General features: G+C 34.8%; 2 protein-coding genes across 2 annotated transcripts; both read left to right on the forward strand.

The window, feature by feature from the left end:
* Positions 1–472: 472 nt before the first annotated feature.
* Positions 473–2,725, forward strand: LOC141665260 (uncharacterized). The gene is made up of 5 exons (XM_074471240.1): positions 473–478; positions 751–1,014; positions 1,477–1,823; positions 1,998–2,077; positions 2,181–2,725. Exons 1-5 carry the CDS (start codon positions 473–475, stop codon positions 2,723–2,725), a joined length of 1,242 nt encoding a protein of 413 aa, XP_074327341.1.
* Positions 2,726–13,214: 10,489 nt separating this feature from the next.
* Positions 13,215–13,544, forward strand: LOC141665261 (nuclear transcription factor Y subunit C-1-like). Its single transcript, XM_074471242.1, has one exon. The coding sequence runs from the start codon at positions 13,215–13,217 to the stop codon at positions 13,542–13,544; it is 330 nt and encodes a 109-aa protein (XP_074327343.1).
* Positions 13,545–18,708: the final 5,164 nt, after the last annotated feature.

The raw sequence follows: 18,708 nt of genomic DNA on the forward strand, positions 1-18,708 counted from the left end.
TTAATGTTGATCCAGAAAAGAAGGCTGTAAGGCAAAAGAAGAGAGCAACAGCGGGGAAAGAGCTACAGCTTTGAAGGAAGAGGTGGACAGGTTGTTGAAGACAGGTTTGGTTAGGGAATCTTACTACCTAGAATGGCTTGATAACCCTATTTTGGTGAAGAAACCAAATGAAAAATGGTATACTTGTGTGGATTTCACATATCTTAACAAGGCATATCCCAAAGACAACTTCCCTTTGCCTCGAATAGACCAGTTGGTTGATGCTACAACTAGACATGCTTTGCTCAGCTTCATGGATGCATATTCTGGTTACAACCAGATTCCCATGTACAAGCCGGATGAAGAACATACCTCTTTTGTAACGGATATAGGTCTCTATAGTTATATTAGGATACCATTTGGGCTACTGAACGCAGGTGCAACCTATTAAAGATTGGTTAATCGAATGTTCAAAAATCAAATTGGAAAAACAATGGAGGTATATGTGGGTGACATGTTGGTAAAATCAAATGTTGCAACTGATCATGTAGCACACCTATCTGAGATGTTCAACATTTTGAGAAATTTCTGAATGAAGCTTAATCCCCAAAAGTGTGTGTTTGGGGTTGAATCAGGGAAGTTCTTAGGTTTCATAGTGAACCATCGAGGTATTGAGGACAATGCTGCAAAAATTAGGGCTTTAATTGAGATGCGTTCACCACGAACGAAAAGAATTTTGAATGGAACTTAGAATGCAAAACTGCATTTCAGAAGTTGAAGCAACAATCAGGAAGCCCCTCATTGTTGCCTAAACATGTGGAAGGAGAGGTCCTTATTCTTTATTTGGTAGTTTCAGAGTATTTCATTAGTGCAGTTTTTATACGAGAAGAAGGGAAGGTTCAGTTCCCAGTATACTATGTCAGCAAAAGGTTATTAGATGTTGAGACTCGATACACCAACATGGAGAAGCTTGCATATACTTTGATACGTGCAGCTAGAAAACTCAGGCCGTATTTTCAAGCTCATAAGGTAGAGGTGCGTACCTCATACCCATTAAGGCAGGTTCTTCATAATCCAGAAGCTTCCGGGAAATTGATGAAGTGGGCTATATATTTGGGTCAATTTGACGTGGATTACAAGCCAAGAACAGCTATGAAAGGATTAACCCTTGCTGATTTCCTTCTAGAATTTCCAAAAACCTTTTATGTGGAAGGAAATTAATGTGTACCTCAGCAAAAACTGAATGTTCAGGATGAGAAAAACTTCTCATAATGGTGGACTTTGTATGTGGATGGAGCTTTGAATGGTAAAGGAGCAGGGGTAGGTATGGTACTGCTAAGCCTAGAAGGACACAAGCTATAAAGTGCAATTCATTTTGATTTCTACACAACGAATAATGATATAGAATATGAAGCCCTAATTGCAGGCCTGAAGCTAGCTTTGGAAATGAAGGTAGAGAATCTTAATATTTACATTGATTCAATGCTTGTGGTCTAGCACATTCGAGGAGGTTTTCAGGCTAGAGGTCCACAGAGAGATTTATACATGAGGTACTCTCAAGAATTGATGAACAAATTTAAGGAGGTTCATTTGGAGCAGATTCCAAGGTTAGAAAATTCAAATTTTAATGCTCTCGCAAAGTTGGGTTCACAAAAGGAAGCTACCCTATTATGTGTCATCCCGTTGGAGGTGTATCAACAACCAAGCACCCCCAAAATAGAGACTGCCAGAGTTGATACAACAGTTGAAGGAACCTGGATGAGTCCCATTTATGACTACATAACAAAGGGAATTCTACCAGAAGGGAAGAAAGAAGAAAGGAAATTAAACTATAAAGCTGCTAGGTATGTGGTTTAAAAGCTGCTAGGTATGTGGTTTATGAGGGAATTCTCTACAAAAAGGGATTCAATAAGCCACTATTGAGGTGCATATCAGGGAAGAAATGTGAATATATTATGGGAGAAATTCATAAGGGGATATGTGGTAATCATTCAAAAGGAGCTTTCTTAGCTCATAAGATACTACGCCAAGGGTACTATTGGCCTAGTTTACAAAAGGATTGTTACCTTTACACAAGGTCCTGTGATCACTGTCAAAGGTATGCCAACTTCAACAGTAAACCAACAGTGCCATTAAAACTCTTACAAGTCCATAGCCCTTCATTATGTGAGGGATCGATCTAATTGGGGAGCCTCCTAAAGGAAAAGGTGGGGTGAAATATGCGGTGGTTGCAGTAGACTACTTCTTCAAATGGGCAGAAGCTGAACCACTAGCTACTATTATAGCAGCAAAGCTCAAGGAATTTGTGTTTAGAGCTATTGTATGTAGGTATGGAGTACCTTACAAGTTCATTTCTGAAAATGGAAAACAATTTAACAATAAAGAGATGAAACAGTTATGTGAGGACCTTCACATAAAGAAAGGGTTCTCAGAAGTGTGTTATCCACAAAGTAATGGTCAGACTGAGGCCATTAACAAGATTATAAAACACACTTTAAAGGTAAAATTGGAGGAAAGCAAGGGGTGTTGTCCAGAGGAGCTACCTAGGGTGTTATGGTCCTATAGCACCATACCTCAAACCACAACATGTAAATCTCCATTTAGACTCACCTGTGGGTTTGAGGCAATGGTACCTGTAGAGATTGGATCAGGTTCATTCAGGAGAGAGAATTATGATCCAGACAACAATGAGCTTAATCATCATTTGTACCTGGATTTGTTGGAAGAGGTACATGAGAATTCCTAGCTAAAGTTGGCAGCTTATCAACTTCGGACGAGGAAATATTTTGATAAGAAGGTTCGAGCTCGACCTTTAAGGTTGGGGACTTGGTGTTAAGAAGGATGATGTCGAACATGAGGACTCCTGGACATGGTGTCTTTGGTTCTAATTGGAAAGGTCCCTACATCATCAAGACAATTATGTGGGAAAGGACGTACCACTTGGCAGATTTGGATGGGAAGCTGATTCCCAGGGCTAGGAATTCTGAGAACCTTAATAGGTATTATCACTAAAAATTCTTTGATATCTATTGCAAGTAGGCCTCTTTCAGGCATAGAAAAATAAAAGCAACTTATTAGTTGTAGTTGCCAAAATAGGTTCAGATTCAGTATGATGGCTGATTGCTTTGGTAGGCTCGGGGGCTAATGCATGTACACCTCATCGATAGATTTCCTGTTTTCTCTTTTTGGAATAAAAAAAATGAAATTTACTTCACATATTTTGGCTTTATGTTGTTTAGTTAAATCTGAATGCATATATGGATGGATTATATCAATAAGGTTCGCCTGCTATAGTTCTTCACCTTAATGAATTAAGGATAAAGAACTAGGGGTAGTGGCCATATGGAATATATGATTTTGGCTGTTAAAATATGGTAGATTTTAAAATTTCTGGTAATTATTCTTATAATCATTGGATGTATGACTTGTATGCGTACATGTTATAAAGGTTCTGTACCTTGGATATGGATATATGTGAAGGTGCGTCTAAGGATACCTACCTCAAAATAGTTTTGGTTTGTCAAATAAATGACATGGAATTTAACAACTCGACTAAGTAAGGGTGCCTCGAAATAATAAATCAAACCAAAACTCCATACACTGAAATTCACTGAAATCCAATAACTTACAATTGAAATAAAATACAACTAAATTTTCCAACGACACCAAGAAACTATAACAAAAACCTAAGAAAAGACCAAACTCCTCAAAGTCTAGAACTCACACTCTTCCCATAAGTAGTTCACCTAAGAAAATCTACCGGGGGAAAACAAAACAAACAAAGGATCGACAGTGAGCGAAAGGCTCATATACGGATGTAAAACAAAGCATAACTGAACAAAGATTAAAAGATGACGAGGCTAAGAACACAAGTGAATATCTGAATGAAGCACAATAATAATGGTGAATGGGACAATAAAAAAAAGAAGAATACTCAACTCACAAAATAAAACTAAATACTTACCACCCAAAACTTATCATACTCTTACAAATATTCTTATCACTTACACATAATAATCACAAATAATATAATCGAAAGAATAATGATACAATGAAAGCATACCCTTACACGTACTCTTACACATATTCTCACACTTACAAAATAATACACAAAATAGCTTACTTACGAACATGGGAGACAATCTTACACTTACAGGATATCCTACATTTTCGGATATCCAGAAAATATGTAGTCATTAAAACTTACAGGGGCTTGCACAACACAAAGCAAATGCTACCAAATATCTTACAGGGGCTTGCATGGCAATAAGCACATGCTACTTAAAAGGACAAATTATACGCACACTATCCATGGCTATACGTGTCCCACAACTTTGGCGACACGCCCATATAATTTAATTACACCGCATAGGAGGTGTCAAGTACGAGATTATCCACTCGCGACGGATGTCTTTCAAACTCCCAAGTCATACAAATATCAAGTCATACAAATATCATAAATAACTCAAAACCAATACTCAAATATCTCACACTCAAATATCTTACATCTTCAAAATTATATATAAATATATCAAAATAACCTCAAAACACTATAACCCAACAACACGAAACAAAATAACATAACAAACCACTAATTATTGATAAGCTCAAATCTGATCAGTTTCAAAGAATTCCAAATTAATGCATAAAGACGAATTCAAATGGAAAAGTGCGAAACACGAAAGTCGTAGAAAATTCAGAGACCTTTCCAGAATGATAAGGCAAGTCAAAAACGAATAAGTAACGAATTCAGAAAATAAATAAATGCGGACTGCAGAATAGAATCAGCCCTTAATCAGTTCAGTATTTTACAATTTAAGGCATCTGAATTATGGAATATGGCAGTGGAATGTAAAAGCAAAAGTCAGATGTCAAAAAGAGCTTTTCAGAATGGTATTGCTCATAATATTTGAACAAATATTCAATTTAATATGAATTTACGAAGTTAGGCCGCACAAACAGAAATTAACCAACAGATTACACAAAATGCATATTTTGACCTATTTACGAGCAGAATTAACAAAAATACAAAGAACGAAAGTTGTAGATAATCGAAATATCGTTTCAAGGAGTCTAGAATGATGACATTCACGTAAATAACGAATCCGATACAGATTTTGAAAAAAATCAGAATTGATTTTGAATAATAACACGAATACGAAGTGGAAGAGAAAGATATCCGTACCTCGAGATCTAAGTTATAGAGTATGCTAACAACGATTTCAGAACCCCAAATCATAAGAACCCCAATTTCACAAACGCCAAATTCATAACCGTCCAAAAAATTCTTGATGTTCATCTTCATCTCTATCTATTTTCTCTTTCTCTCTTCTATCTCTCTCTCTCTCTCTTATCTTCCCAAATGAAAGTAATGCAAACCCTAACTCTTCTTCCTTCTTTCTCCCTTTTTTATTAAAACCCTCACTTTTTTAATAAAATCATTACTATTGTTTTTAAACTAATACTCTTAAAATAATATCCCGATTATAAATATAAAAATAAACTTACATAAACCAATTTAATTATAACTCATTAATATTATAAAGTAATTTAACTAAAAATAATTATAAAAATATCGGGATGTTACATGGAAGCACAAAGGAATCTTGGAAAAAATATAATTTTTGGAATATGAGGGATGTACGCAAGGAATTACGTGCCTGGATGGGAAGGTATATGGTTGGTATACCAAAATGTGTATGGCTTATACATAGGATGTATGGTTTATATATGGAAAGACCCAAAATATTTTAGCCTACGTGATTCCTTTGGATAGTAAGCCATTACTTATACAAAAACATGTCTATTGATATGTGGGAAAAGGATGAATCTGAGTAAATACTCGATTCCTAGATAAAGTTTGCTTGGGTATGTGAACCTGGATGGATAGGTTCGTATGAAAAATACGAGTTTATGGGATTTTCACAGGTGCATGTCTATCTCAAGGAAGCTGAGCTAGTGTAGATCCTGTGAGATTTTGCATAAGTATGGTCAGAGTGCAAGGTACTTGCACAGGGAATAGGGGCTTATAGGAATGCTGTTAAGTCAAGGACTTACGAAGATGTAAATCCGGGTTTGAATATGAACCTTGGAATAGGAATTGGAGTTGGAATAGGATTAAAAGAGGTCATAGGACCATAGAAGGTATTAGAACAGCTAAGTGAGCTAATCTTGATCCTTTCTTGATGTTAATTTGTTTTGTTAATGTTGTATGATCGCATGTGTAGAGTAGATTCAATAAGATGGTTAATCATTATAGAACCTAATAAATGATTTAAAAATATGTTAGGAAAACCATTTCAGTAATTTATAAGAAATCTTTGGAAGTGATGGTGAGTAAACAAGCTTAGATTTAATGATATGTGTTATGATCATATTGTAGCTTCAACTAGAGGTAATTTTATAATGAAGCACCTCGAATATGAAGCTCAAAGCATGAACCTCGTTGACTTAGCATCTTTTTAAAATATGATTAATATCAATCTGGTTTACACTAAGTCAAGAACTTTGAATACACCTAGTTAGCTCTATCAAATTGTATGAATGCTCCTAATAAAATTATGATAGGTGTTTTTATGTGTTAGAGCCTGAATATTGGAAGCCATTATAGCCAGTTTAAAAAGAATGATTAAGTTAGAAAATTATTTCCATTCAAGAAATGTATGCTAAGTTGGAATCTTTGCATAAGAATTGGGATATAAGTTAGCATTTAATAGGTTATTTAAAAAGAAAAATAGCATTGTATAAGTTATAACAAAGTCGCAGGCATGCATTTGTACCATAAAGTAGAACCTCATAATTATTCTCATTTCGTTTAATTTAGACTCAATAATCGACCTTATAGTATGGATGTTTAAGCATAATCAATTTGTAGGTTTATTTTTTGTATAAAAAAGTAGTAGCTAAAAAAATGTGTTAACTTTATTTTTAGCATTATATGTCGGAATAAAAGAAATGATTGGACTTACAGGGTAGCACTGCTACCCGGGCTCTTGTAAGTATAAATATGTATTAAGTAGGTTGTAATCTTGACTTGATATCTGTTGAGAAGCTTCATTAGGGATAAGTTAGATATTAAAAGGACTGGGTAGTGTAAAAGTCAGGGTTGCGTTTGTATCTAGTTAACCAGGCTTGGAAGCGGGTGCTTAGAGGAAAAGATATTTAGATGTATTTATAATCAATGTTATGATGAAACCCAGGTAACTCAGGGGGTAGGTGAGATCAAAGGTAGCTTTAACTGGATAATTTTGAGAAAAAGACATTAGTGCAAAGGTGAAGTAGTTTTTGACAAACATTCATTGGTAACAGTAAAATATCCTAAGTTGGAGAAAACATATCCTGCAAGGTGCGAAGGGGTGTTTTAAGGTTTAAGTTTGCCCTTACCGACTAAAGGGAAATAATATAAGTAGAAATCATTTAAAAGTTAAAGGAGTGGTAAGGCCTAATGGGACTGTTAAGCAGGTTCTAGGTAAGTATAAGGTTGAGATATTATTATAAAGGATAGGTTGATAGGGTAAGCCTAAGTTATATGCAACTCAGTCCTATGATTAAAGGTTAAGAAGTATATTGGTTCTAACTTAGATGTTGTCCTAGGGGCCTTAAGTTACGCATGCACATTACTTACTTTAGCATTTCATGAAAAATAATAATGAAAGCATAAGGGAACCAAAAGCATGTTATTGAAATTAAAAAACAACCAGTACGGGAAAGGGGGTTTAGTAGTGTTACAACTTGTGAGGCATTATAAGGTGCCCACACCCTCATACATAATAAGTATTGGTGCAAGGCACCGTTAAGTTCGGGAAATTTCTTTAAAAGGTTCTTAAAAGGGAAGGATACTCAACCATGATCGAAGGAGTCAAGGGGTGGTCGTTGCATTAATGGCCATCTCTGCGATGGCATCAATGGCATCAGGTGTCGCCGATTTTATCTTGTCAGCTTCCACAGCCTTCTCCTTCCTGATCTTCTTGACATCTTTGGCCGCATCCTCACCTAGAATTGCCAAGTCAAGGTCGGGAAATAGCTCTATTATAGACTTCATGAAATCCTTGGCGCTATTGGCCCAACCAGGTTTGTACATTGCCTTCTTCGCATCAAGAAGAGTGGCCTTAAATCCATCCGTAGAAGACTCAAGCTTGGTCATCTTCAGCTCCAACTCATGCACCTTTCTGGCATGATCATCCGCGATCTTTTCCTTCTCCTGTTCCATAGTGTTGATGGTTTTGTTGAGCTGGACTTTTTCCTTGAGGATTTTTGATTCTGAACTCCTTATCTTCTTTAGCATCTCATCGGCTCTCTTTCTCTCATCATCTCGTGCCTTAAGGGTGGTCTTCAGTTGCTACACCTCTTCTACCAATCTTTGATCAACACTGGCAACTTCAGCGATCCTTTCCCCATGCTTCAGATGCATAAATATGCTTTGAGCATTAGCCAGGGTGATTACAGGGGAAGCATCTATAAATTTGATCTTATCCCATTGGGTGATGGTTTCTTCGGGAACCTGATTCCGCAGCATCTCAGTAAACATAGGAGCCTCCCTGATTCATCAGAAGCAACACCGTTTCTTGATTTCTTTGAGGATCTTGAGAGTGGAGCTTTGGCTGATTCAGGAGCAACAAGGGCGAGCTTTCATTTGGAAGAAGAACCTGATTTGTCTTGAGTAGAGGAGGAATGAGGAATTCTGGAGATAGGGGTTACCTGAATGGGACCTGGATTCTCATCATCTTGAAAGAGGTATGGTATGTTTCATGCAGGAGGGAACACCGGTAGACATTTCTGTATAGAGACAAGTGAAGAAAATAGTAGGTACGAAGGTGCATAATGATAATAAAAGATGGAAAAGCAAGTGCAACATAAAATAAAGATAGAACACAAATAAAGACCTATGATCTGAGAGGTGCCAACGTCACTTGCTAAACAACTTAAAATAAATTTACATCTTTTCAAGTTTTTCTTAGGGAGCAAACTGGTTACATCACCAAGGGATGCGAAAAGAACAAGAGCTTTTTTGGCACGCCTAAGCTACTTACCTTCAAGGGTGGTAATAACAGGAGTATCTACACATATATATACAGGTGACACATTTATCAAAAGTAAACTAGAAGGAACCTACGGGCTGGAGTAAAGCTTAAGGTATGGAAGGAGATAATAAAAACTTACTTGGGTTCAGATTAAAATCTTTCTTATAAGCTGGGCAGTCATAATTCTACCATCCATAAATACCTTTTCTGTTCCCACCTATACACCTACCTTCATGAACCCCCCAACCAACAAGATAAAAACTCCTAGAGCCTTTTCTTGAGGGCTTCAACTGGTAAAAATATCCTAATTCATCAGCTGTGAGTTGGGCACCGAATTTTGTGTAATATAAGATATACATACACATAGCCATTAGGTAGGAGTTTGGGGTAAGTTGAATAGGGCAGAGATCATATATTTCTAATACCTTGACAAGGAAAGTGTGGAGGGGCATGGATATCCCCATTTTAAAGTGATGGACTGACATAACGGCTCCATGTATGGCTTTCTCAGGTCCAAAGTTGTCAAACCTATGACAATGTTCACCTCTAGCAGGGACAATAAGCTGACATCCAGGTTTTATGGTGGCGAGCAGTTTGGCCAGCTTGACTTCGTTCATGGATGTGTCAAGGTTTTCATAAATCAAGTCTATGTTCTTGGAAGCAACTGAATTGGTCTCACTTTCTGAAGCCTCGTCGTTGGGGTCATTAGGTTCAGGTGGCTAGGTGGCTAGCTGGATAGGAACAGATAAGTCATGGGAAAGGAATTTGACTCAGCTTCTTCAGATGTGGTCCAATTCAAGGGGATGGAGCTAACGTCCGAAAGATCAATCAAAGATTTATTTTCATGTATGGATGAGTGGTGGGAGCTAATAGCTGCGGATTCGCCCGACATCTGCAAAGGTGCAAAGTAGAGTAAGCCAACCGTGAACCTATTCCCATTATAGTGCAAGTAAACAAAATTCCAAGTTACAGGACTTAGAGGGCATATATAACTCAGAATGGCTTATAGGTTCACTGTAATCTAAACAAGGAGAATTTCGGGTCTGGGCGTTACACAAAGAAGGCGATGGGCTTAGCGCTTGGGAAATTGATCAAACAGGTTATGGGGGCACAAGGTATACAATAAAAGATAAAAGTGACGGGACCTCATAAATGGATGATAGGACCATGTTTAGGTACTTATGCTCACTTAAGGCAAGGACAACCTGAGCTAGTTAAGATAGGAATGAGCGTGAAGTTATGGCATGAATATAAAAGTACGTAGATATAAAACACATGCATGATGAAATTGTCATTAGGCCTAAGCATGCATCTATAGTGCGGATGTGGTGGTTGGTGTGCGTGCAAATATGAATATGAGTGTGTGGTACCAAGATAAGTGCATAAATGGGAAGATGAACAAGTATAGAACATATATGGGGACTGAGAGTTTAATCACCACACCTTAACTCAAACGAAACATACGATATCAAGCAACGATCACAAGCATAACAGTGGTATAGTTGGGAAACACAAATCAAACACTGAGAATACATGTATAGACAAAAAATCTAATATGCATGTGTCTGTTTAAATCTCTGAAGCATATAAAAAAGATTTTATTAGAATGGACAAGTAGGAGAAGGGAACAAGATAATCAAAACCTTAATCTCAGAGTAGAGGCTGAAAATTAGAGAAGAAAGTTGGATCTACCGGAATCTTCACCATCGAGGACTCGAAACGACAAAAAAAGAAGAGAGTGTATTTGGGTGTTTGCAGCTTAGAAGTAGTATAGAAAAAAAGGAAAAGGGTGAAGAGGCTTGGTGTGTAAATAGGTATGAGGAACTGAAGGGGTGTAGGACGTGTGGCACCCTCTTGTTGGTCAAAAAGTGAAGTTTTGGAAGGTGTTGCAACTAGTTACGTGTTCCAAGGAGAAGAGAGAGAGTCTCACGTGAATTCAAATTATTTTGAATTAATGTGATTGACTCCCTTTAAAACCATAATATACCTTCGAAGTTAATGGGTAATTAAAAAGGGTTTGGTTCAATAAAATGAATCATTGAGGTAGGTGCACGGGCTCGTAAGGAGCATACGTCAAGGACGTATTGACTAGTTGAACCTCCCCTAAACAATTTTTTGGTTATTATTTAAATAGGTAAATAGATGGAATAATTTTAGGACAGAAGCTATAGGGAGATAGGAAACTGGAACATGAGAGTTATTCTTGAAGTTTATGGTTAAGCCTAGGGCTGAAGAGGTAAAGGATTATAGGTACATTTGAAGAGCAGTATCTCTAAATGACTAAATAGGTGATGTTGGTGGGTTAAAAGGTTATTCTGATTCCTCTTGTATCAATACTGCAAGGAACCGGGGGTAGTTGTTATACCCAAAATCTTGCATGGGCTATATTTAAGGCCCATAAATGGATTGGGCCCAATTAGTATGGAATAATGAAGAATTTTATGAGGTTCTTGGCTTGAAGGATTATGGTTCTGAAGGTATTTGCATCAAGGTGTAGGGATCTAGAGCTAACATTAGCTAATAAAGAGGTTCAGTTTGGCTGCTGACAGGTTTATATGGTTATGGAAGGTATTGAGATGCATCAGGAACAGGTCCTTGTAGGCTAATGAGGTGCTGGAAGCACCTGGATAGGTGGAAGGAATGGTAAGGTACTAGTGCAGGAGCATCAGTATATCTTAACAGGTTGGAATAGTTACCTCGACTGGCGGATGTAGAGTTCAGCTAGGATTGTACTAATAAAGAAGAACAACTTTTATATGCATGGGATGGACTTTTAATGGAATTTTATCACTATAAAATGTGATAAACATGAATAATTACAGGATAAACACATAAATACATGGGAACCATGTATTGGTAATGGATAGAAACATGTATCTAGGTGTCTAACCACACCTGAACACAACACCTCTTTTGGAAACAGTTGGATTAACTGTGGTAACTTGTTTGGCTTATCAAAAGGGTGGACTATTGGCCAAGGAATGGAGTCGGACCCTAGAGAACTACATTGAACTTGATTTCTATATATAGGGTATGTAGGCAATTGGCAAAGGGGTTCGATGATTCACTTTTACACACATTGGCACGTGTAACCATTGTAATTATCTTCCAACTACATTTGGTAGGATTCGAGAAGGCATTTCTTGGCCATTTTACTTGGTTCTTTGTCAACTCAGTTCAAATTCATACACAAAAATAGTATTTTCTTAGCTGTTGAACCTCTATTCAGCAGCTACCATAACTTCATTTCATCCGAAAACCAAGGATGATTCAGTTAATCAAGCACGATTAATTCGGAGTGTTATAATCAATTTTCTCTCATAACAGACATCAAGAGAGGGAAATTTGGGGATTACTATTTAATAGCACAACTACAATTTCATTAAAGCTAATAAATATATGTTTTCTCTCTTTCAAATCTTAAAATGAATGGGTATATAGTGTTTAGAATTAAATTATACATTAATTTAACAATAATATTGCGTACAGGTTTTAGAAAATAAATATTTAATATTGTACTATGTTCATTCATATTACATTAAATATTTTTTAAAGGATTAAAGAAATAAAGTTATATTTTCATTATTGTTTGTTAATTTGCTAACTTTCTTAAGAAAAAATGAAATAACATTAGAGGACAAACCAAAAAAGAATAATATGAGTTTCTAGTTAATTAATTAATCAATAAGAGATGGAAAGATGATGAATACACAAAACTCCCGTAGATATCCTTAGGTATTGTATTTACTGATTATTACTATTAGAGCAAATTAATTACTATTTAATGATATAACTATATAAAGAACTTTTTAGTTACTCCTACCATTTAATTACAAACTTACAATAGTATTGAATCAAAGCGATATTGTGCTCAACAATTTTTTAGCTTGAAAACCTTATATAAACCATGTCGTTGACACAAACTAAAATCACTACTCAGTACTGAAGCTACTCATTAGTCTCAATACCCGAAAATAAATCTCAAATTCAGCTGCATAATGGCTTCAATCAATTCTAAAAAATAACCAAAATAAGTGAATGATGCTAAGAAATCTTCATCACGTGATCAATTGGTTCAACTCAACCCCAATGCCATTGCTCACCAATGCAAGATTATAAATGCTCTTTTCTGGAATTATCAACGTCAACAAATGGCCAAGAAAAAACATATCATGATAAAAACATGTATTTCCTTTTTCACGAATCAAGAAGATCATGAGGGTCGATCCCGATGTTGAATTGGTGGCCAATGAAGTTCATGTTCTTTTAGCTAAGGATGCTGAGTTCTTTATTCAAGAACTCACCATCAAGTATTGGCTTGAGGCTGAGCATGCTGGACGTCGTACTCTTCGTAAGGATGAAATTCTTGAGGTTGTTGATAAAACTAACTATTACAATTTTTTGTTTTATCTTCGTGATAAACCAGCAGGTGGTAGGAGCATCTTTGTGATTTCTGGCAATGCTGATTCAGTGGCATTGTCTTCTGTTCCCAAGGTGACAGTAGAAAATGGGCCTCGCATGCTGACTCCTGTTGTTCATAGGTAGATTAGGTATGGCGATAAGAATGAGTAGAATGAAGGGGAGAAGAATTATGCTGATAGTACTGCCGCTAAGTGATACTCCCTCAGTCCCGCCCAATTTTTATCTTTTCTAAGTGAGTATTTGGCACATATTTTAAGATGAATATAAAATATAGTTTTATAAATTTTTTTTAAAAAATTATTTTTCTGAATATAAATAGAATTTTTAAACTTTTATTCAGATTAAGAAAAATTTTAAAAAAAGTTATCAAAATATACTTTTGGTTCATCTTAAAATATGTGTCGGGCACTATCTTAAAAATGATAATAATTGGGCGGGATGGAGGGAGTATGTGTTAGCTGATGATTTATCCCTTGTTTGATTTGTCATCAAATCAAAGCTATACAAGGGGTTTCTAAATTTTAATGTTGTGTTTTGTAGAGCCCGTTGCTCAATAAGCCTTTGGGCATAGATTGTGTTGAGTCTTTGAGTATGTGGTCTTTAGGTTTGGATGTTTTGTTGGGCTTTTTTAAGCTTTTATCATGCCTCCTTTCTGCAAGGGGCTTCTTATTTTTCTATCAATAAAATCCATGTCTAATTATTGTTAAATGACATGAGTTTCTTAATTTTATTGATGTGATGCCATAACATGGTTTTAGGAGTTTTAATTAATCTAATTATAGTTTATTTTGATGATGAACTGACATACATATAGGTAATGTCCAATATTGATGAATCAATACAAGTGTGCAATGATTTGAAACCTACACAACTTTAGTTGAGATTATACCCTCCTTACTTATCTTTCTCTTAGATCTAGGACCATGCTTCACCAGAAGAAAATTTTATTATGGCTGAGTTGTGCCTTAATTAGTTTTGTCTTCTTAATTAAATAAAATTTCATGAGGATGTAATTGCATTACATTTATAAAGTTATGCTTACCTTTTAACTAATTATAAAAAGCAGTCATTTTTTTGTTAAATTCAATTAAATTGTAACCAATACTGTTCTCTTTATGCTATACTATATAACCATAATTAAATTTCAAATCTTTTCTATATAACAAAACTTAAAGATATTTTAAGACAATGGTTTAAAAAAAGAGATACTTCAAAGCTGATATATTAAAAACCAAGCATATATATCATGCCATCACTAATTGTGGCAGATATGGTCTTTTTGTGAAATAATTATTAATCATGATTAGAATCTTTACCTAATTTTTTTAAATAATAATATAAAAGCAAAGATATTCATAGGATGAATCTAAAGTGATAATCAAATAGCACCTCTATTGACATTTATAAGGATATTGTGAAACTTAGCTAATTATTTGAATTCTATGTATACATTATCAACGCCTGCGGGAGGGTGGAATTTTAATCTTTTCAATAAAAATAGAAATGTAATTCTATATTAATAATATTAGATTAATTCACTCAACTTGATAAGCAAATATCCTCACAAAAAAAACTCATGTAAAATTACCTTATTGAATTTACAGTACCTGGATTTTTTTAACTATTTAAAATTCAAATTTTAATTGCTCTTTTAATAAGTCCTACTCCCACCTTCTCATTGAACGAATTATTTTAATATTTATTTTTTTAAATAAAAATATAATATTCAAAGCTTAATTAAAAAATAAAAAATAAATAAATAATACTCTATATTCACCTTAAAATATATGCCAAATACTAAAAAAAATTGCTTAAAATTGAATGAGACATACATGCCAAATATCGAAAAAAAATTGCTTAAAATTGAATGAGACCGAGGGAGTAGGGGTGCCCGCAGGTCGGTTTGGCCGGTTTACGGGCATTTTAATGACCCGACCCATTTAAATCGGTTTTATCAAAATCGAACCCATTGTAAAAATAATAATCGTATAACCCAACCATACCCTCTATACCTAGGTTCGGTTCGGGTCGGTTTGGGTTGATCGGTTTAACAATTAAAATTGTTATAAAATGATGCATTGGTAGAACCTGATCAACAATAATAAAATTACAGAATAGTGCTTGAAAGTTGCAACTTAGAGCCAACTTAGAGCCAAACTGGATAATTAAGTTAGTACATCCAACTTTTTTAAGTTCAGAAAAATTACAAAATAGTTAAGTATTAAGTTACACGTCAAAAGAGCATTTAATCTAGTAAATCAAAAGTTACATAAATCAGCATTCCGATTAAAGTTCAACTTCAATTAACTTCGCATAGCTGTTAGTTGAGTCACTCATCACCGATGTTGATTATCTTGTCAGTGGCATTATCCTTGGACTTCTTTTCAACTTTTACAAAAAATTGCATAAATAAAATATGAGTACAACAGAATATAATAAAAAAAATATGATACTGCAGGGGGCAGACTAGTGCATAGTACATGACACATAATAGATGGTGTATTATGTACCTTCTTCAAGAAAATTATAAAATTTAGCTTCATCCAAATGAACTCGTGATTTGATACCTCCATAACCCTCCCTTAACCAGCTTTGACTACACACTAATGCCTCCAACATTTTCGGACTTAAAGAACTCCGAAATGAGTCTAAAATACGGCCACTGGTGCTAAATGTCGATTCAGAGGCAACAGTAGACACAGGAACTGCAAGAACATCTTTAGCCATCATTGACAAAAATTTATACTTACCTGAATTATCCTTCCACCAATCCAGGATATTAAAACCGGGGGTCATTGGACAAACCGGTTCTTCTGCCAAATATCTTTCAAGATCATTTTTCTTTTCAGTGACAAACAACTGTTGTTGCTGTAAATAATTTTCCAACATCTTTCTTTTTTATGTCTCTTTTCCAGCAATCTGCACATCAATCCTGGTAAACTAGTGAACAACAACCAAAATAAAATTAACACAACCAAACATGGCCATGGCTGTTGGAGCTCTGTCCCAAACTATAACATGACAAACAAACAAACTCATCGAAATTAAGTACATACAATAAATTAAACATACAACTTAATTGACATAAATATAACGTGAACACATTATAAACAATCAGTAAAACACAAAACAATCAATCTCACATATAATTAATAATCGAATACAACAACAAAATAATCAATAAAAGGATAACGGAAAAGAGAGACAACCGGAAAGAATTGGAATAAAAGGATTCGGGGGTGTGTAAATTGAAGATAATGAAGAATTATCAAATAGATACTCACAATTATTTGTATCTAATTTGAAGCAAACACAACAGAACACGTACACGAATCAAATATAAAAGACAATGAATTGAAGATAAATTATAGTACCTGATAGAGAGGGATGCCGATGAAGTATGATGCATTTGACATTTTTGTTTTGCTCACAATTAATTAATTGTTATTATTTATTTATATTTCTCTTTTTTACTAATGATTTATTTTGCAATTCATCATATAAAAAAAGTTTTTTAATTGTATCTAAACTATTTTTTTTTCTTAAAATAACCTAAAAATATATTATTATTATTATTAGATTAGATAGATAATAGAAGTCCAAAGAAAGACCATCCAGGCTCACATAAGCAAACTATGATGTCTGGGGCCTGAATATAACCAAATAACAAGAAAAAAAATAAAACAACGCTAACAGCCTGACACTGAAATAAAAAAAATCTATCTCTATGCCTTGTCACCAAGCACAATGTCATTGTAATTATCTTCCCCTCAGTGTGCCTAAGAAGATTAGGGTTTGTTCCAATCTGCAATCCATTTCATTTTGATTTTATTGGATGGGCATGTTCGAGAAGGTCATCTAGAGTGCCTTTCATTGCACTGTCAAATATATCGTTGACAAAGATACCTTCATAAATCTCCTTGTCCATGTTCAAGACCGTCTTACCAAATACTTTAGAAATCTTGTTAAGAGCACCACTGTTAAGGATCTTAATTGCTTTCATACTTAACCGACCATCGTTATTGAAAACATAGCCTAAAAGGACCTTTTCCTTTCCTTTTTAGGAATTTTGAGCACTAGAAGAAATGAAGATTTATAAGTGCTTCAACTAGCAATTATATGATGATAAAGATAATATTGGTAATCTTGTTGGTGTTTAGAGATATATATTTATAGATACTTTATTTTCTAATAAACTTGAAGTAAATGTAAGAAAGAGAACTTTTGATACCTTAAATATGTAATATAATTAAATAATTGATAATTATTTTTATTAAATTTATGAAAATAGTCTCATCTTTAGACAAACATATTGTTCTTTTATGGATCCCACTAACATATATGCTAATTTTTTGTATTAAAAATTAAATAATTATAGATTTGAGTTGAGTACTTTATTACTGAAATGTAATAGAAATAAAAAAATTATGGGGTTGAGTGATAAGTGACATTTTATACCACTTAGAACGTCTTATAATGGCTTGAATTGGTGTCTTGAAATCAAGTATTTTGTGTATTTGATGCATTTTTCTAGTATTTTTGAATTTCAGGGTATAACTTGCGTAATTAGGGAGATTTCATCATAATAAGCCTAGGGAAGTACTTGGAATCAGTTGTGGAGAGTTGTGCGAAGAATTCAGCCAAATCAGAAGCAGAAAGTGAAATTTTGCAGAAGATGTGCAGGCGCCCGCGTGGGATTGGAGGCGGCCGCCTGGAGTCGGATTTTTAGATTCTGGATTTTCTAATTTGAGTTCTATTGGGCTTCTGCAACTGCTGTTTCTTGTGGACTCTTATATAAGTAATCTTGGGAGACGTTTTCACAACAAGAAGTAACAAGCAAGGAGTAAGTAACAAGGAGAGAAGATTAAGAAGACCGTTTTAGCACGCAACAACGAAGAAGAGGAAGCATACATTATCTTGTGATTCTTTTAATTCATTATAACAGTGGATGCTAGTTTTCTTTACTTTGAATCTTAATACTCTTGTGATGTACTCTGTTTTTATTAAGTATTTTTATTAGTTTATATCGTTGTGTTATTATCATGCTTTCATATGAACCCATGGTAACGATGAGTTCTATCATGGGCTAATCGTGATCATGGGGTCATAGCGGATTTACAATGGATTTCTTTAATTAATTGTTTAATACCTTGGTATGTGATGATTGAATGATATCTAGCATAGGGTGTGCTTATTCGTCTTATGTGCGTCGCGAACATATAAGATAGCCTGTTAATCTCTTATAAAGCGACAGTGAATCTTGAGATTTAGAATTTGCCATGCTAGC

The sequence above is a fragment of the Apium graveolens genome, chromosome 6, assembly GCF_009905375.1.
Source record: "Apium graveolens cultivar Ventura chromosome 6, ASM990537v1, whole genome shotgun sequence".
Lineage (NCBI taxonomy): Eukaryota > Viridiplantae > Streptophyta > Magnoliopsida > Apiales > Apiaceae > Apium > Apium graveolens.

What these genes read in the sequence shown, in the direction of transcription:
- LOC141665261 (XM_074471242.1), top strand. Translation starts at nt 13,215, where the DNA reads ATGAGGGTCGATCCCGATGTTGAATTGGTGGCCAATGAAGTTCATGTT.
- LOC141665260 (XM_074471240.1), top strand. An exon ending in TTAAACTATAAAGCTGCTAG is followed by an intron (nt 1,824 to 1,997) that starts GTATGTGGTTTA and finishes TTAGCTCATAAG; the next exon opens with ATACTACGCCAAGGGTACTA. An exon ending in TCCTGTGATCACTGTCAAAG is followed by an intron (nt 2,078 to 2,180) that starts GTATGCCAACTT and finishes AGCCTCCTAAAG; the next exon opens with GAAAAGGTGGGGTGAAATAT.